This window comes from Danio rerio, chromosome 18, assembly GCF_049306965.1.
Source record: "Danio rerio strain Tuebingen ecotype United States chromosome 18, GRCz12tu, whole genome shotgun sequence".
In the NCBI taxonomy this organism is placed as follows: domain Eukaryota; kingdom Metazoa; phylum Chordata; class Actinopteri; order Cypriniformes; family Danionidae; genus Danio; species Danio rerio.
The window spans coordinates 6837840-6860183 of NC_133193.1; the positions used below are offsets into that span (position 1 = coordinate 6837840).

Genomic DNA, 22344 nt, shown 5'->3' on the forward strand with positions numbered 1-22344 from the left:
TGAACCATTCTACTCTGACCTCTGGCATCAACAAGTGCATCTGTGCCCACAGAACTGCTGCTCACTGGATAGTATGCGAGCCGAGTAGTTTGTCCGAATTCAAAGAGTTCGAAAATCAGTATGCGAGAACTGCCCTGATGACTTACTTCTTCCGCCGAGATTCCGGAGTGCACATCCCATGCACGCTGCGCTATCCCTTGATGCCCCGCGAGAGAATTCATGAATGGATGTGAAGCGACGCAACTGACGCAGGTAGGTCACGTGACCATCACAAAATGGCGGATGTAGTACGTCCGAATACCATTCATAGTTTTCACATTCATATTAGCTGCGTCCCAAATGGCACACTATACACTATGCACTCATGCACTATTTACTTGTGCACTTACACACTCAAAAGTATAGTATATGAATGTAGTGGCATCCCAAATGGAGCACCAATGTTTTTTTACTGAGCGGAAATTCAAACCGTTTCCCTGATGACGTTTGACGGTTGCCAAATCAGTGAAATAAATGACCAAACTATCAAATAACACCTGCCATGAGTATAACTGCATTCACCATCGGGAGGCGCTATAATCAGTCTCATAGGAGAATTCTGTTTCACTATCCAAAATAAATAAAGTTATCCAACATGTGCGTCCGATAGCTCCGCCCCTTCTGCTACGTGAGCAAACCTGCGATCGTTGAGTGCGCGAAGTGTCCGTCATTACCCACTTCATTTTACCGGCTGAATGAGTGCATCATCCGGGTAATTAAAGTGCACTTATTATTTTTAAAGGTTTCAATGTGAACACACTACTTACACTGTTTATACTACAAAATGATGTAGAATAGTGCATAAGTATGCGATTTGGGACGCAGCTATTGTATAGAACATGCTTTTCTTAACGGCATGTTGAAATTCAAATACCTACTGAGTAGTAGTTGGTTTTATACGCAGCCCATGTCTACATGCCTAACTGCATTAAGTTGCTGCCATGTGATTGGCTGATTAACATTTGCATTAACGAGCAGTTGGACAGGTGTCCCTAATAATGTAGCGGGTGAGTGTATAGAAGATGTCATTCACACAATTACTAAACACCATAATGGTAACACACATAAATTTTAAATTCATGCATAAACACTATTTATCAACATTAGATGTACATAAATAATGAGAGAAAAAAAAATAAAAAGAGCCATAATGTCAACAAAAAGGCAAGTGTCATGCAGGGAACTCTGGGAAAGTCAGTTTACGGGTTATTAACCTTAAGGAAACTTACAGATTTTTACTGTAGCATATTTAGAGTTTAAAATTTAGCAATTTTTACAGTGTAGGACATGACCATGCATACATTAATCAAAAATAAGACTTGATATCAATATCAGATTAAAAACAGGGAAGACAAATAAACTAATTAAGAAATTCATTTGTGTTTGACGTAAACAGGCCAGTCCAAATTCCATCACCGTGAGCCGTGGGTGAATTAAAAGGAAGTTCAACATCAGTTTCCAGTTACACTTTATTCAGTTCTCATCTAGCTCTGCTGGTTGGCGTGTTACCAGTAAGACTTGTTTAAAAGTCAAGACGACTGCTGACAGGAGCGTCAAAAGAGTTGATGCGAGTGACTCAACTGCTGACATGTGTGAAAATGAAATGATGCGAGTCCATGACACCAGACTGTTTTGTTAAAGCAGTTCTCACATTATATAAGATGTTCACGTAGCAAGCCTATTTAGTGCATGTATACATATATATATCTAATAAATTCAAGATTTAGCGTCATTGCGATCATGAGTATACAGTTCAACAGCAAACACGTGACAGGTGAATCTAAATTCCAACCATTCTTTACTTTACCCAGACTGTGAATTTTAACCATTCCCTTTTGCAGGAATCATGACATTGCTGACATTTCCTCCATGAGATGTTAAAAGGCGTTCTCAGATTGTGAACAGTCAGTATCCATCAGCATGTCTTTCACATGTCTCCTCCTGGCCGGGCTTCTGCTGGCCTTCACCGTAACAGCCTCACAATATTATGGAGGATCAATGACCTTTAACCCAAGATTGGGCACTAATGGCTCGTACGAGGTGAGAACTATAAAGCTTTAAATGGATATACTTCTTGGATATACAGTTGAAGTCAGAATGATTAGCAGTCCTGTGATTTTTTTTCTTTTTAATATTTTCCAAATGATGTTTAACAGAGCAAGGAATTTTTCACAGTATTTCCTATAATATTTTTTCTTGTGGAGAAGTCTTATTTGTTTTATTTCGGCTAGAATGATAGTAGTTTTACATTTTTAAATACCATTTTATGGTCAATATTATTAAGCAAAATAGTTTTTCCATTGTCTACAGAACAAATAATTGTTATATAATGACTTGCCTAATTACCCTGACTTGCCTAATGAACCTCATGAACATAGTTACGCCTTTAAATGTCACTTTAAGCTGAATACTAGTGTCTTGAGAAATATCTAGGCAATTATTATGTACTGTCATCATGGCAGAGATAAAACAAATCAGTTATTAGAAATGATTATGTTTAGAAATGTGGGGAAATTTGGGGAAAATATACAGAGGGGCTAATAATTCTGACTTGAACTCTATATACATCTGGATTTATGTCTTGCATGGAGTAAGTTCACAATACTTACATAGATTAATTTTTTTAACTCAAAGGGTTTGTAGCAATCGGTTTCCTAAAACGGTTTGAGTTGCTTTAACTTATTGGGTTTTACAGTGCTCAGTTGGTTGAAGTTCTCTTCATTTAATAGGTTCTACTGTGCTCAGATTGCTTCATTTACTCAAATGGATTAAGCTCACAGCACTCATTAGGATTAGATTTCGAAATGTTTTTTTTTTTGCAATCGTTTTCCTCAAGTGGTTTGAGTTACCTTATCTTTTTGGGGTTTTATAGTGTATGCATTTTTATGCAGTTTTGAGATTTTTTTAGTAGCTGTGCCAACTTATTTTTAAAAGTTAGATTGAAGCTTAATATAATTAACTAAAAGTAGAACTTTGGTTATTTTAAGTGCCATTTATGTACTTATTTCAAAATAATAAGTACTAACTGTGTTCATATTGTATTGCAGAGTACTTAAGGGGATATTAAGTTGGGTTATTAGTAAAATGGTAATACTGCATTAGTAATTTAATTAAAAGCATTTTAATTACTGACTTGATTTCAGAAATTACTTGAACAACATTTGACACAGTGTTCATTGAAACTTGGTTGATCTGCTGGTTAATCCGGTTACCCAACCACACGATTTGCTTTTGTTTCACATCATAAATTCCATCTACAAAAAAAAAAAAAAAAACATTCGCTCACAATTCTGAGAAGTAAAAATACTTCTAATCATAATATATATATTTAAATATTTCTCAAATGATGATTAACAGAGCAAGGAAATTTTTACAGTATGTCTGATAATATTTTTTCTTCTGAAGAAAGTCTTGTTTGTTAAATTTCAGAATTTTAGAATAAAAGCAGTTATAATTTTTTAAACAGGACAAAATTATTAGCCTCTTTACGCTATTTTTTTTCGACTGTCTGCAGAACAAACCATCATCACTTGCCTAATTACACTATCCTTTCTAGTTAACCTAATTAGCCTGGTTAAGCTTTTAAATGTCACTTTAAGCTGTATAGAAGTGTCTTGAAAAATATCTAGTCAAATATTATTTACTGTCATCATGACAAAGATAAAATAAATCAGTTATTAGAAATGGGTTATTAAACTATTATTTTTTAGAAATGTGTAAATCTTCTCACCATTAAACAGAAATTGCGTAAAAAAATAAACAGGGGGGCTATCAATTCTGACTTCAACTGTGTATGTATATATATATATATATATATATATATATATATATATATATATATATATATATATATATATATATATATATATATATAAATAAATAAATAAATATATATATATATATATATATATATATATATATATATATATATATATATATATATATATATATATACATACATACATATATATATATATATATATATATATATATATATATATATTTTTTTTTTTTTTTTTTTTTTTTTTACATTATTTTTATACATTAAAACATTTTACAGAACAAAACATTCAGTGAGGTGGTTCATTCCGCTGTGGCGACCCGAGATTAATAAAGGGACTAAGCTGAAAAGAAAAATAATGAATGAATAAACATTTAGTGACAGCAGTGTAGTTTTAAAGCCAACGATGAACTTCAGGTGAAAGCTTAATGTGACTATTTTCAATTTCACATGGTTGTTTTTACAGCATCGATGTTGTAACGTAATTACAATTCATTCAGTTCAATAGACTTAAGCATTCATTTAGTTGTTCAAGCGTAAAACAAGATAAAAGACTGTTGTAACCATTAGTGCCATAAGTAGCAACAGGCTGGCGCAGAAACAGATCTGAGACCCACTTTATCGTATATCTATCAGGCAGTGAAGATCGCTGGTTTTTAAAGAAATCGGATCTTAAATAGAACAATTTTGTAATGGAAAGACCATTAGGAAAACCCCTGGGCTGGCTGGTTGAAAATTAAAAGTCCGTGAGCATATGCATTTGAGGGATGTAAAAAAAACAATTTTACATGTCTAATATCTATAGCCTCAGAGAATCCAAAAATAGCCACATATTGATAAATAATGTTATGGTAGCTGTTTTATCATTAAGTTATGATTGAATTGCCTCTTCTTACAGTTATGAAATAGCTTGATAACAAGCAGGAAATGTTCACGGGCCAATGACATGACCACATTAAAAAAGGTCTATAAGTTGGGTAGTCATATATTCCAGTTTTTTATCCACTTTGCCATTGTTGGAGGGTGCGGCTTCATCCAATTTATTGTTACAGTTTGCACTTAGTAAAAGTATATGTAGAATATATCTGTATATATATATATATATATATATATATATATATATATATATATATATATATATATATATATATATATATATGATTTTTATTATATACATCCCTTCAAGCAAGAAAAACAAGAGAGTAAAAGGTAAATCTAACTGCATCACTTTCATTATCTCAATCTTTATCTTATGTCTTCGGCTATTCCCAAATATATGTGTGTGTTTAGCCACATTCCCGATCATAATATTATTTTAGTAATAATACTTTTATACTACTTTTTCATTTATATGAAAAGTAACAATTGCCCCGGGGTAACAAAGTCAAAATTTCAAGATAAAAACTTAAAGATTCTGAGATAAAAAGTTGCATTAAGTTGATTTGTATATTTTTGAAACAGGCTTCCATACATCTTGGATTTTCCATCCAGCATTTTTATTGTAATATACCACAAAAAATATGCATAAAATATGATATGGGAATTAATATTTTTATTTAAAATGCTCTAAATAGAGCTAAAACTTGTACTAATCCCTATAGATTAATCCTCAAATGCCCCCATAAACATGATTAGCACATCAACGCTAGAAGCATTAGTAATTAAAAGTATTATTTTACCAATAAAAATTATTAACATCCAATGTGCATATTTTCAGATTATAAATGAATAATTAAGAGATAAATTCACCTATAATATTCATTCATTCATTTTAATTCAGCTAAGTCACTTATTTATCAGGGGTTGCGACAGCAGAATAAACTGCCCTTCCAGCTGCAACCCAATACACTCTTACATTCAAACACATACTCTACGGCCAATTTAGTACATCCAATATTGCATGTCTTTGGAATTCAGAAAAACAGAGCACACAGAGAAAACCCACGCCAACACAGAAAGAACATGCAAACTGCATAAAAATGCCAACTGGCACAGCCAGGATGGTTTCACAGTTTGGTTTTGTAAGTGAAGTTTACTTAGAAACAAATTTCGAGAGGATCAGGTGCTTATGATTGTTCACAGCTGTTCCAGCATTAGCTCCTGACTAATTATCCTATCTTCATCTTGAAGTAACCCCCCCACCCAACCGTACTTTCGCTCCTTTCAAACGGGCGACAGGGTGGCCTGTGATTAGCACTGTTGCCTCACAGCAAGAATGCCCCTGGTTTAATTCCTTTCCAAACCAGGTGACATTTCGGTGCAGAGATTTGCTCGTTCTCCCCGTGATCGTGTGGGTTTTCCCCGGGTCCTCCGGTTTCCTCCCACAGTTCAAAAACAAGCACCCTAAACAATGAATCCAAAATATTTTTAGCCAAGCTCTGAGTACACATCTTCTCAGCATCCATATCTGACACTTAGCTACAAATAAGCATGAGGGGGAGTCATCGAGATCTACCTAAGCTCAAACTCCCCTCTCGCTCTGCAACGGGAGGGAGCCCATGGCTCGAGGATCTTATAAGCTCAGGGCTCTCTCCCGGGACAGCACGCCAAACAAGCTTTATTATCAATCATCAGCTAAGTGTGAACTCTTGAAAGGGCAGTAATTTCGACTATAAGGTAAAGGTGCCACGTCTTACCAGCAGATTTCAACATCAACCACATACCTTAAAGCAGTGTTTCCCAACCCTGTTTTTGAAGGCATGCCAACAGTACATATTTCAGATATTATCTTTCTTATCCGACACATTAATTTCAAGTTTTGTTGCCTCTTTAAATGTTCAGATGAGCCGATTGAGTTTTGTAAAGAATTTGAAAATGTGTACAGTTCCTCGTCCACAGGACTTATCAAAACGTGATCAGAAAGAATTGCCTGTGAAATATTTGGCATGCTAAATATCTGAACATGTCTACAATTGAGGACGGAAAAAAACACATCAGAGAAAACTCTTAGCCAATGAGAGAGCGGGATTCAGGTCAGCGGAGAGTTCAGGAAGGAGTTGTACACTCTTTATTTTGATGGTCCATTTGAGTATTAGTGGACTGTCTGCTTAATATCTGTTGATTCTGCTCCTTCAACACACATTTAACTGACTGTTGACCTAATACTAAAATGTGGAAGTGCGCCTGTTTTCACGATTGTCTTAGAACTTCCGATTTAGTCGCCTATGGGAGAAATGACTAGGAATAATAAACGGCAGAAAACGGTCAAACTACTTGCTCTACAAACAAATGTTTGCTTGACTATACAGACCAAGTAGAATAATATAATAGGAAAATATCAAATTGCAACATCAAACAGCGAAACGAGCAGTTTTTAATGTCTAAAAATGAATAGAAGTGAATGAGATTCAAATGGCAGCGCCCACTCGTCGGCGGAGAATAAGGTGAATAAGAAGCTTTGCAAGTACAGTACATGTCAACTTACACTAACCCTAACCCCAACAGTCTACTTATAATCTAATCAGAATTAGTTGGCATGTAGATGCAATGTAACTTAAATTCAACAGAAATACTCTCAAAATAAAGTGTGACCCACAATTTCTGAATAAATGTAGCTTTACAGTATTATTTAAACCAAAACAAAGACACATTTGCTTGATTAGCCGCAGCAGTAGTACTTGCTAAGTAATTTATTGACCTCCAACTATATTTTCTCTCCCCCAAACATTTCCTCCATTCGTTCCTTTCTATTTGCTGTTTGGCTGTGAATCAGCATTCAGCACATGAATCATTTGAATGGCAGATTATTTTAAATATTTATTGCAGTTTGCATTAGTCTTGCACATAATCTTGAGTAATCTTATCAGTTCCCGCATGTGTTTGTGAGCCAAACAGAGTTGTCGGTGTTTGTTTTGTAGTTATGTAGCATAGATATTTACATTCCATGTCTCCATCTATTGGAAGGAATGTGTCAATAGAGCTGCCATTTGAGTACAAGGTAGCTCCTTTGAAATGAATGTGGAAACAAGGTGCAGTGTAGAGCTGAAGTTCTGTGCCTTGGTTTGGGCTTAATTTCTATAATTTTAGACGGGGTCGGGCCAGGCTTGGGCTTGCGCAGTAAATGAACAGTCTTGTGATGCATTTTGATGGCACGAGAAAGTAATTAAATCGTTTGTTATAACATTAAAATCCATCCCAAGGTAAAACAAATGATGACGGAGAAGTCAAAAAGATTGAATTTTGACTGCAGCGAGGCCAGCCGCCAGTTCAAGAAAAACGGTCATTCTAACCGCCAAGGTATTTCGGCAGCCAGTCATACACTGCGTATTACGGTAGAGCGTTAAAAAGCAATTTACACCAAGCTGACAGGGAAGATGACGATGTCACTCATTAAATGTCACTACATTGACACCACTGTCATGGAAAATGAAATGGATGTTCTTGGCTTGTGGAAGATAAACAAACTATCCTACCCAAAACATGCTGAATTAGCCAGATCAGTAGTGCATCCCGGCCAGTAGCAGCAGCAGTGAAAGGGTGTTCAGTGCTGCTCAGTGAGCACAGGACTGCGCTAAAGCCATTTACAGTGGATTCAGTAATGTTCCTCCACAAAAACACGTAGACTAGTTTTGGTGAGTAAAGGATTTTCACATTAGAACTAAATATTAATTAAACCATAAATGCAAAATGTAGACAGAGTATATAGGCTAATGTTGGCATTATTCTTTTATTATTCAGCTTCACCGTTGCCTTAATGCCAGATTGTGAAGAGAAGTGGCAAAACAAATCCCACTTAATTTAGTTTTTGCCAAATACTTTAGTTTTTTATTTATTTAATTTGTTAGCAAAGACTTATTTTTATTGGTGTGTTGGCCAATTTAACGGCTAAGTGTATATACCTAGGCTTATTCAGAGTGCTGAGACGTTATGATATTACAGAGGACTTATTTTATTTCTTTGTTCAAGCTTCCAAGTGGCCTATAGCCTACGTTTGTTCTGAATTAATAATGTTAAAATACATATAAATCACTCATTCATGAAAAAAGGCAAAAGAGCTGTGTGCATGTGCACATTTGAGTAATGTCGGGCTTTAAACGGGTTCAGGTTTTTAAAAAGCTGTCAATCAAAATGTGCTTGTCGAGCTCGGGCTGAATCCTGTTAGACTCGGGCCCCATTGGTAGGCCCACCCGGAATCTGCACGAGCAGAATTCTGCAGATTTTTACTTGAGTAAATGTGTGTAAATGTATTTTTATTCGTTTTTTTAATTAATTTCAGTAATATTATTGACTAATGTGAAAATGTTCATCTGATTTATGTAAAATGCAGTTTGTACAGTAATATTTTCTGTCTTTAACTAGATATTTTATATGAGAGACTTGCTTTATTTACCAAATAAAGTGGATCTAATTGGATGTGCATTTTAAACATTAAATAAAAGTTACAAATATATTATTTCCTATTTTATATATTAATGTTTCAGTTATAATACTCTCAAAATAATTCCACAGAAATCTGCAGACTTTTATCAAAATTCTCTGCAGAAATAGCAAAAAACGTTCGTAGATTCCGTCTGGCCCTAGCCATCGGGCCTAACTTTTATGGCCTGATTACACCTTTAGTGCAGTGAGGGACTGGCCATCTGGAGCCATAGATATATACACATATATACATATATATTTATGATCGGGAGCTTTCCCCGTGGTCAGTATGCAAACTTAACATTTTTTTAAATTACGAAAATGATCATTTTACATCACTCTTCTACATCGATGTGATCGCAAGTGATCGCATGGGCATAGCTGAAAAAGAGCGTGTGTTTGTGTGCATGGAAATGTATTACCCTCCCTCCCTGTTAAATTTGATCTAATGCATGTTCAGAAACACACCCCCTCTCCTGCTTTCACTTCTCATTCTAACGGAGTGAGCGATTCATTTGTGAACGAATCTCTGTTAAGTTTCTAGCACCGCAGCATCTTGTTTCCATACTTTATTTACATTGTTTGCTTATTTTATTCAACCAAACTAGCATAAGCTTAGTATTTATTGTGAGTTGGTGCTCCTCTGCCTTATGGGAAGGGCAGTAAATGACTGTATTACCCTCAGTACTTATTGAGCAAAAACGTTTGTAACATCCAAGAACGTAAAAAACTCAATTTTACCTCTGAAATGTTCTGCCTTCGTGCTTTGTTTTCTTTGTTTGTTCAATACTACACCCATACACAGCGCTAAAGTTCAGCATCTCACATTGGCTTTAGTCTTGACTAGTGCGGTTGAATGACGTTTGTCCTGGGAGCATTATACAAATGTGGCGGCGCATGCTCAAGGTCCGTATGCGATATCTAGAGTACATATCTATGGTTATGTAGTATGAACATGACGGCAACTGAATGTTACCCTAGATAATCATGAAATGTGAAAACAACAGCTATTAAAATTTGATTTTCTGCAGTGCTGTATTTTTTAAATAAAGATGTTTGCACATCTTACCAGCAGATTTCAACATCAATCACATACATTTAAGACCTCACTTCAGTCATTTATTAAACTATTGATTATTTCAGGTGGAACTTCGCTACAAGATGGCCTACAATGACTGTTCCCAGTATAACCACTGGTCCTGCATGTCTGGAGACTGTGGAAATGAGGTCAGTAACGTGATTGGAACAATAGATTCGAGTTCCAATGGAAACAACTGGTGTCAGTCTGAGGGAGTCATAACAAAGGATTTATCCACCAACAGACCATTTGAGTTAGTGTAAGTGGAATAACAGAATCACACACTTACAATATAGATCCCAACCAAACAATGTAAATATGAAATGCCAATTTATTTCAACAGGTCAATGGGTTGCTGTTGGATCAACAACATAGTCGCATACTCCGGATTCTGGAATCTTTTTTCTTTCATTGATCTGGGAGTGAGATCAGACACTTTAGTGCCTAACAGATCCCCAATCTCTACCACTCTACCACTTCTTAGGTAAAAACTGCATTCTAGATGTGCATTCAACATGATGTAGGAATATAAATGTACATGACATTGGCACTTTGTTTGTGTTGCAGAGTTCCTCAAAACTGTGCCAGGAGGTACAACCTTTTAGCCTTTGATCCAGATGATGACCAGGTCAGATGCAGATTTGCACAAAACACTGAGTGTGGAATCTGCAACCAAACTGATGGTTTCACTTTAAATCAGGTGAGGAAAAATAGACATATGTATATGAAAGTGTACAAATGTATATGGAATTCTAGTCAGGATTTCAGCCATTTTATAGCATTAGAGTTACTAACGTCTTGTTCTATCTTATTGTGGTGGCATTTCTGTAATATTGTTAATAAACCCCAATGCTGCATTTGATACTATTAACCACAAAAGTCTCTTGGATAATCTCATAATGATATTGGTATTTTAGGTACTACATTAGATCAAGTTAAGAGGTATAATTTTGGCCACAAATTCAATATACAGTGCCACAAGGTGCCATACATGGTCCATAAATTTCCATTCTTTATGCTACACTTAACATAAAGTTAGTTTTCATTGTTATGGTGACAATACGATCTATATTTCTTTTGGGCCTAACTTAACATACCATTTCTTAAAACCTGCATAGTTGATATTGAAATTGGATGACAAGCAACTATTTACCACTAAATTCAAGGAGGAAATAAATTTCCATTATGGGATTAATGTCGGAAATAGTACAGTGAGAAACAGAAAGCTTGAGAAAATCCATTCCCATAAGGATGTAGTTTTACAATTGATTGTTATGATGTTGTAAATTGATGTTATCATTGCAAAATAAACTGAAATCAAGTGTTATATATGCTTAATACAAAAGCTTCGTTTTAAAGTCTGATTTCTACACAGCATTTACAACATATATGTATATTAGTTATTTCATAAAAGTTTTTATTTTCTTTAAAATGTAGAATAACTGCTCTCTGTCCTATGAACAAACCCTGGTCCCTGGAGTTTATTCATTTGAGCTGGTACTGGAGGATTTCCCCATTCGCAAGATAACTCTGTCCTACACCGATCAACCTTCAGTGGAAAGATTTCCAATCAGTTTCATCAGAAACAGACGCAGTGTTATTGCTGCAGCAACATCTACAACAACATCCACAACAAAGCAGACAACAACACCTACAACAACACGCACAACAACAAAATCTCCAACAACACCTACAACAACAAAATCTCCAACAACACCTACAACAACACGTACAACCACAAAATCTCTAACAACACCTACAACAACACGTACAACCACAAAATCTCCAACAACACTTACCACAACACGCACAACCACAAAATCTCTAACAACACCTACAACACGCACAACCACAAAATCTCTAACAACACCTACAACACGCACAACCACAAAATCTCTAACAACACCTACAACACGCACAACCACTAAATCTCCAACAACACCTACAACACGCACAACCACAAAATCTCCAACAACACCTACAACACGCACAACCACAAAATCTCCAACAACACCTACAACACGCACAACCACAAAATCTCTAACAACACCTACAACACGCACAACCACAAAATCTCTAACAACACCTACAACAACACGCACAACCACGAAATCTCTAACAACACCTACAACAACACGCACAACCACAAAATCTCCAACAACACCTACAACAACACGCACAACCACAAAATCTCCGACAACACCTACAACAACACGCACAACCACGAAATCTCCAACAACACCTACAACAACACTCACAACAACTAAATCTCCAACAACACCTACAACAACACGCACAACCACAAAATCTCCAACAACACCTACAACAATACCTTCAACAACTTCAACAACAAAACCTACAACAGTAACCACAACAACCACACCTGCATCAACAACAACACCAGAACCCACAACAACACCAGAAACCACACCTGCACCAACAACAATACCAGAACCCACAACAACACCAGAAACCACACCTGCACCAACAACAATACCAGAACCCACAACAACACCAGAAACCACACCTGCACCAACAACAATACCAGAACCCACAACAACACCAGAAACCACACCTGCACCAACAACAATACCAGAACCCACAACAACACCAGAAACCACACCTGCACCAACAACAATACCAGAACCCACAACAACACCAGAAACCACACCTGCACCAACAACAACACCAGAACCCACAACAACACCAGAAATCACACCTGCACCAACAACAATACCAGAACCCACAACAACAACAACAGAAACCACACCTGAACCAACAACAATACCAGAACCCACAACAACACCAGAAACCACACCTGCACCAACAATACCAGAACCCACAACAACCACCACAATAATTCCTACAACACCTGCAGCCACAACAACACCAGAAACCACAACAGCACCCACACCTGCACCAACAACAATGCCAGAACCCACAACAACCACTACAATAGTTCCTATAACAACACCCACACCTGCACCAACAACAACCACCACAATAAATCCCCCAACACCTGCAGCCACAACAACACCAGAACCTACAACAACACCCACACCTGCACCAACAACAACGCCAGAACCCACAACAACAACCACAATAGTTCCTACAACAGCACCCACACCTGCACCAACAACAACGCAAGAACCAACAACAACACCCACACCTGAACCAACAACAACGCCAGAACCCACAACAACTACCACAACAAATCCTCCAACACCTGCAGCCACAACAACGCCAGAACCCACAACAACCACCACAATAAATCCTCCAACACCTGCACCAACAACAACACCAGAACCCACAACAACATCCACACCTGCACCAACAACACCAGAGCCCACAACAACCACCACAATAAATCCTCCAACACCTGCAGCCACAACAACACCCACACCTGCACCAACAACAACACCAGAACCAACAACAACGCCAGAACCCACAACAACTACCACAACAAATCCTCCAACACCTGCACCAACAACAATGCTAGAACCCACAACAACACCCACACCTGAACCAACAACAACGCCAGAACCCACAACAACACCCACACCTGAACCAACAACAACGCCAGAACCCACAACAACCACCACAACAAATCCGCCAACACCTGCAGCCACAACAACACCAGAACCCACAACAACACCCACAACTGCACCAACAACAACGCCAGAACCCACAACAACTACCACAACAAATCCTCAAACACCTGCACCAACAACAACAACGCCAGAACCCACAACAACTACCACACCTGCATCAACAACAACGCCAGAACCCACAACAACTACCACACCTGCATCAACAACAACACCAGAACCCACAACAACTACCACAACAAATCCTCCAACACCTGCACCAACAACAACGCCAGAACCCACAACAACCACCACAATAAATCCTCCAACACCTGCAGCCACAACAACACCAGAACCCACAACAACTACCACAACAAATCCTCCAACACCTGCAGCCACAACAACACTAGAACCCACAACAACACCCACACCTGCACCAACAACAACGACAGAACCCACAACAACACCCACACCTGAACCAACAACAACGCCAGAACCCACAACAACTACCACAACAAATCCTCCAACACCTGCACCAACAACAACGCTAGAACCCACAACAACTACCACAACAAATCCTCCAACACCTGCAGCCACAACAACACCAGAACCCACAACAACACCCACACCTGAACAAACAACAACGCCAGAACCCACAACAACTACCACAACAAATCCTCCAACTTCTGCAGCCACAACAACACCAGAACCCACAACAACTACCACAACAAATCCTCCAACACCTGCACCAACAACAACACCAGAACCCACAACAACTACCACAACAAATCCTCCAACACCTGCAGCCACAACAACACCAGAACCCACAACAACACCCACACCTGAACCAACAACAACGCCAGAACCCACAACAACACCCACACCTGCACCAACAACAACGCCAGAACCCACAACAACTACCACAACAAATCCTCCAACACCTGCAGCCACAACAACACCAGAACCCACAACAACTACCACAACAAATCCTCCAACACCTGCAGCCACAACAACACCAGAACCCACAACAACACCCACACCTGCACCAACAACAACGCCAGAACCCACAACAACACCCACACCTGCACCAACAACAACGCCAGAACCCACAACAACTACCACAACAAATCCTCCAACACCTGCAGCCACAACAACACCAGAACCCACAACAACTACCACAACAAATCCTCCAACACCTGCACCAACAACAACGCCAGAACCCACAACAACTACCACAACAAATCCTCCAACACCTGCAGCCACAACAACACCAGAACCCACAACAACTACCACAACAAATCCTCCAACACCTGCAGCCACAACAACACCAGAACCCACAACAACTACCACAACAAATCCTCCAACACCTGCAGCCACAACAACACCAGAACCCACAACAACACCCACACCTGAACCAACAACAACGCCAGAACCCACAACAACTACCACAACAAATCCTCCAACACCTGCAGCCACAACAACACCAGAACCCACAACAACACCCACACCTGCACCAACAACAACGCCAGAACCCACAACAACTACCACAACAAATCCTCCAACACCTGCAGCCACAACAACACCAGAACCCACAACAACTACCACAACAAATCCTCCAACACCTGCACCAACAACAACGCCAGAACCCACAACAACACCCACACCTGCACCAACAACAACACCAGAACCCACAACAACCACCACAATAAATCCTCCAACACCTGCACCAACAACAACACTAGAACCCACAACAACACCCACACCTGAACCAACAACAACGCCAGAACCCACAACAACTACCACAACAAATCCTCCAACACCTGCAGCCACAACAACACCAGAACCCACAACAACACCCACACCTGCACCAACAACAACGCCAGAACCCACAACAACACCCACACCTGCACCAACAACAACGCCAGAACCCACAACAACTACCACAACAAATCCTCCAACACCTGCAGCCACAACAACACCAGAACCCACAACAACTACCACAACAAATCCTCCAACACCTGCACCAACAACAACGCCAGAACCCACAACAACTACCACAACAAATCCTCCAACACCTGCAGCCACAACAACACCAGAACCCACAACAACTACCACAACAAATCCTCCAACACCTGCACCAACAACAACGCCAGAACCCACAACAACACCCACACCTGCACCAACAACAACACCAGAACCCACAACAACCACCACAATAAATCCTCCAACACCTGCACCAACAACAACACTAGAACCCACAACAACACCCACACCTGAACCAACAACAACATCAGAATCCACAACAACTACCACAACAAATCCTCCAACACCTGCACCCACAACAACGCCAGAACCCACAACAACCACCACAATAAATCCTCCAACACCTGCACCAACAACAACACTAGAACCCACAACAACACCCACACCTGAACCAACAACAACGCCAGAACCCACAACAACTACCTCAACAAATCCTCCAACACCTGCAGCCACACCAACGCCAGAACCCACAACAACACCCACACCTGCACCAACAACAATGCCAGAACCAACAACAACCACCACAATAGTTCCTACAACAACACCCACACCCGCACCAACGACAATGCCAGAACCCACAACAACCACCACAATAAATCCTCCAACACCTGCAGCCACAACACCAGAACCCACAACAACACCTGCACCCACGACAACACCTGAACCCACAACAACCCCTACAATAACTGAAACAACTCTTACAACAACACAAACAACCCTTACAGAAGCACCTATAATGACTCCTACAACTACCATGATAACATTGAAAGCACCAACTATTTTACCACTGAGCAAAATTCCTCTTCAGTTTTCTCTTCAAGGTATGTTTGGAAGGTTTGTACACTAAGCTTCAAAATTATATTGATATGTGTATTTAAATTAACACTATTCCTGCATTTTAGTTGACAGTCTAGCACCATCTTGTGTTGAGGGTCAATATCTGCCACTGTTCTTCTACCCAACACCTCAACATGGAGAACTCTTGCAGGCTCGTGTAAATCATCAGTTTGAGTTCAGAGTGAAGGCTGTTGCATCTTTTTCAAGGTATTTTGGGAAAAGGCGTATTTGGGCTTGTTTAAAATGAAACTGAACTAAACTGCAACTTAACTTGGAATTGCATATTAGCACACTACCCTTGCCTGGTTCTTCCATGCATGCTACAATAATCATTTGTGCCAGAAATAAAAAAGGGATTAAAAAAAGACTAATGTTATTTGTCTCTCGGTTTTTATTTCTTGTTGTTGTTTTCGCCATCCAGAATTATTGATGTCATCATTAGTGGACCATTAAACAGCACAAAGACCAAAACTACCACTGGGGAATATGTGATTAACTGGACACCAACTCAAGAAAACTATGGTCAACACTTTCCATTTTGCTTCATTGCAGAAGGACAATACATGTATGCTTCAAAAAGTCAATGTCCTTTCAATTGTGTAACAACTTTAACCTCATGCTATGACTATTGACAACAATCTTTCTGTTGTAAGGTCTGATATTTACCAGTCTGAGATGAGGTGTGTTGTTGCAGAGGTCATTAGTGAAGGTATGTAAATCAGACTCAAATGTATAGTCTATTTCTATGAAAAGACACATTGTATACAAATACTCTACGTTCAAGTATTGATGACTCATCTTGCACCACACATTTATTCCTCCTTCCATAAAAGCAATCAGCTTTTTAAAAGATTGTGTTTGCATGCCATTCACCATTATATTTTTACAGAACCCGTGGCACATGTAACCTGCTCAGCAAACTCAATGTCAGTCACAATAGTGAGATCTTCCATCCAAAACCTCAGGGGTGACCAACTGAGACTGATAGATCCGTCTTGCCAGCTTTACTCCAACAGTACTGATGTGTACGCCAGCACACCTCTTGATGGATGTGGCACTACGTTAGAGGTGAAGCATTTACAAAACATTAATAACAACATCCAGATCCTGTAAATTCCAGAGCTTAACTATATCAAATCTTCTGTTTCTTTGTAGGTGACAGACAACGAACTCATCTTTAAGAATAAAGTCACCACATTTGCCGATCCCCAGGACATTAAAATCAGAAATAACAACATAGAAATTGAAATTATGTGCGTGTACCAGAAAAACGCAGATGTTTCACAGGAGTTTGATATTCACAAGTCTCCAATCAAAGTCTCAGAAAAGAGTTATGGCACAATGAACTATCACTTTGAGTTTTACCCATCTAACAGTTTCCAAAACATGACGGATCCAAGTGCCTTCCCTCTTGAGTATAATGTGGGAGATATGATCTACATGAAGATCGAGCCTGACTATCCAGTCCCAAACACTGAGCTGTTTCTTGAGTCCTGTATGGCTACGCCTTTTGATACTCCCAATTACCCAGTCTCCTACCCCATCATCACCAATGGGTGAGATTCTACAAACACATTCGAGCATTCACACATCTAACCATATAAATGGTACACAATATGACTCATCAGTTACCAGGCAAAATAATAATAATCAAGTGCTTCTTCCTATTTCAGATGCAAGATGGATGAAACGGTTCACTTTTTCTCAAGTCACACACCATACGTTGAGTTTGAAATAGCGGCTTTCAAATTCACTGGGTTTCAAGACCAGGTTAGAGTCCCATTTAGTCCAGACTATGTATATTAATTAAATGACAATACTGCACAATAACTTTAACCTCTATAAACTACTGTAAAGTTATGTGGTGCAAAAACAGAAAGAAACTGTTTATTATTCTAGAGTCCTTGCATTTCGAATGGTTCATTCAGTTGATGGTGATGCCCTCCACACAAACACATTCATTTCATTCACTCTAAGTTTAGGAAAACTTTTCTGGCTACCTTCAGTCTGAGTTGCCCACACGAGCACATTTAAACTATTTTGTCATGTTAATTGCTTATGTTTCTAGCTATACTACAATTGAATTGTCAGACTGTTTTTGTATGTTGAACCAACATGGTGGACAGTGAGAGGGGCACAGATTATTATTGGTCAGATCACCGGACAGTCAAACTGCAGGTGAATTAAATCAATTATGCATTATGGGATGTGAAAAAAAGCAACAAACGAAACAATTCCACTCAAACACTTTGATATGGACTTAGGGCTTACTCACACTATGTACAGTTGCTTCGAACCGGGTCAAATCACGCTTGTCCCCCCTCCCGTCTCCCCAGACGGCCCGCACTCACATTACAATCGTGCCTAGGCACACTTACGTCATCGATGCTGCGCTGTTCAATAAGCGCTCTTGCTCAGCACAGTGGAGATTTCCCTAGTTATATCGCTTTAGTCCTTCGGGATCGTGCCTGAGCCCGATTTAGCGCACTTACACTTCACAAACAATACAGGAAACGGGCCTGGGCAAGGTTCGGATAGCATAGTGTCAGTACGCCCTTACTAAGCCAGGGGTGCCCAAACTCTGCCTAGAGAGCCGGTGTCCTGGAGAGTTTAGCTCCAACCTTAGTCAAACACACCTGAACCAGCTAATCAAGCTCTTACTAGATATACTTGGCTTCGTTTGGAATCGCATAAGTCTATACTATATAGTAAGCTAAAAGCAGTATGCGAGTCGAGTACTGTGTCCGAATTCATACAGTAGCATTCAAAAACAGCATGTAAGAAGTACTCGGATGACCAACCACTTCCGACAAGATTCTGAAGTGCGCATTGGATATACATTACAACATCCCATAATCCTCAACGAGAGAATTCATGAATAAGAGTGAATTGACGCAACTAACGATGTCAACTAGGTCACGTGATGATGACCAAATGGTGTATGTAGTACATCCGAGTTCCTTTCATACTACTCACATTCATACTATATAGAACATACTTTTGTAACAGCCGAGTAGTACATTTAAATTCAAAGCAGTACCTACACTCTCAGAAATAAAGGTACAAGAGCTGTCACTGGGGGGGGGGGTACCTTTTTGAAAGGTACATATTTGTACCTTTATAATAAGGATCCTTATTAATACCTCAAGGGTACACATTAGTACCTAATAAGTACAAGAGTGTACCTCTTGAATTTTTTTTGGTACTAATATATACCTTTGGGGTACCAATATATACCCTTCAAGTACAAATATGTACCTTTTGAAAAAGGTACCACCCCAGTGACATACCTCTTGTACCTTTATTTCTGAGAGTGTACCATGTAGTAGGCAATTTTGGCCGCAGAAACTTCCTGGCAGGTGTATTGAAGCAAGTTGGAACTAAACTCAGCCAGACACAGGCCCTCCAGAACCGAGTTTGGACACCCTTTAACTAAAATCTTCAATACAAGCACATATTTATAAGTGAAATTAAACATTTCTGTTGAACTCTCACATTGTCGAACTTTCATATTGTCTCTTGGCTTTTTGTCTTCTTCCTCTCCCCCTGCTCATCTGTAGGTGTTCATCAGCTGCTCCATCGTCGTATGTGAGGTAGGCGTTCCCAACACTCGCTGCTCTCAAGGCTGCATCAACAGCACCGTTGCCCCACCTTCACACAACATTAACAAAAGAGACGCACCCCTCCAGACCAGCAATCACATCATCTCCCAGGGACCCATACGGCTGAGGAGGAGCCCATCACGTAAGACAGTATAACTTTATTCATATTTACTAACATGATTGTATCCTTAACTAGTGTGTTAACCACTGCAACCTTTTTATGCATTTCAGAGGTGACTGTGAATCTGGGATTGAATGTAAACCTTGCTGTCGTTGCTGGGTGTATGGTGGCCATTACTGCTATAATTTGCGCTGTGATCGTCTACACATCCAAGATGCCCAGGATCAGAAGCAAGTCCTTGCCATCACACGACTTTTGAATGCGTCAGCGTTTTTTCCAAAGCATGATGCAATATTTTACTGTGAAAACACTATCTCTAAGCTTCTTGGTGAAAATTAGTTTTGGTCAATCTTGCCTTTGTATTCATTTATATGTTTTCTGACCTTAAAATAGGCTTTGAGAAATCATGGGCTTTATATGCTAATGTGTGACAAACACACACAGGGTTTGTTGTAGTTTTCAGGAGCTCTGTGTAAATACCTACATACTACATACACATGAGAGAAAAGACGAACATTTATAGAAGTAAAAAAAACATACTGTAAAGTAAAATTCTGTATTATAGACGTGTAAAATTGTACAAAAAAAGTTGTATATGCTTAAAATAAAAAAATGTGTGTTGTATCTGCAGCACAAACACGATAAACAGTACTGTATTAGGATGAGCATAAAAGCAGGTATACATGTTTTAAAGAATTGTACTTACAAAGTATAAAAGAGTACCTCCTGAAATGTAAAAGTACTAATATTGACCCTTTACAGACGGTACAAATGTGTACTTTTTGAAAGTAAGCCATCAGTGACGCCTTTAAAACCTGTATTTCTAAGAATGTATGGCTCCACTGTATTTTGCATTGGCAAGACATATTTAACGCATTTAAACTATTTAAATGTAGGAAGACTTTAGGGTGAGTAAATGGTGACCTACTTTAATCTTAGACTTTCGTCATTTGATCAACAGTTCTGAAATCTGCTTTGTGGAATGTGAATTTTCTCCTTATTGGAATGTGTTTATCTCTACACTTTACAGCTTTTATTTTATATCTTTATATGCAGTTTAAAAGTGGCCAGTGTTTTAAATTGAGTTGTTATGTGGCATTTCTACATTTGATGGCATGTGGAAAGAAGTGGAAAGTCATTAAAGATGAGTTTAAAACATGAAACCAAGTCAAATGAATCACTTCTGTGTTTTTATGAAGTAATTTCAGGACCTCTCAATATCACATTTTCCATAAAAAAGAAACATGGGTCGATTTAACACATTGTGGGGTCAAAAATGGACAAATGCAACTTTTCAGTTCATGTCCAAAACTAAAATGAAACAGTTTCTTAATCATCTTATATATTTATTTACTTATTTTTGGAGTGTAGATCATTTTCAACACTCATTTTCATTCATTTTTGTTCGGCTTAGTCTCTTTATTCATCAGGGGTCGCCACAGCGGAATGAACCACCAACTTATCCAGCATATGTTTTACACAGCGGATGCCCTTCCAGCTGCAACCCAGTTCTGGGAAACACCCATATACTCATTCACACACACACACACACACACACACACACACACACACCGCTATATATATATAAAATAAACTATTATGTTAAACTATTAAACTATTAACCAAAATAAACTATTATGTTTGCAACACAGTCTGGTGTGATTTATTTTAAATCTTAAACTGAATAATGAAATGTTAAGCTGAATAAAATAAATAAACAAACAGCAAAAATTATTTTGCTGAAAACAATGGAGCATTTCTAATCACACAAAACAGTCAAGTATCCACACAAAAAGTACATTTGGTGTATTTTAGCCGGCATCTAAATTGTGTGTATAGTGGAAATGGTTTGTGTTAGTTAATGCATGCTTACTATTGTAGATTACTACCTATCTGTG

At 38.7% G+C, this 22344-nt stretch overlaps 2 protein-coding genes across 13 annotated transcripts in view; one reads left to right on the top strand and one right to left on the bottom strand.

Moving 5' to 3' along the window:
• The window catches only part of golim4a (golgi integral membrane protein 4a), a 152617-nt gene that overhangs the window by 65603 nt on the left and 64670 nt on the right, over nucleotides 1–22344 (bottom strand). The window lies entirely within an intron of this gene.
• On the top strand, nucleotides 53–22093 carry LOC100331080 (uncharacterized). Its single transcript, XM_073930193.1, has 14 exons — nucleotides 53–252; nucleotides 1881–2079; nucleotides 10322–10515; nucleotides 10600–10740; nucleotides 10824–10956; nucleotides 11694–16707; nucleotides 16789–16930; nucleotides 17145–17288; nucleotides 17377–17432; nucleotides 17613–17791; nucleotides 17879–18279; nucleotides 18397–18493; nucleotides 20284–20467; nucleotides 20557–22093. Exons 2-14 carry the CDS (start codon nucleotides 1960–1962, stop codon nucleotides 20703–20705), a joined length of 6954 nt encoding a protein of 2317 aa, XP_073786294.1. The 5' UTR covers nucleotides 53–252; nucleotides 1881–1959; the 3' UTR covers nucleotides 20706–22093.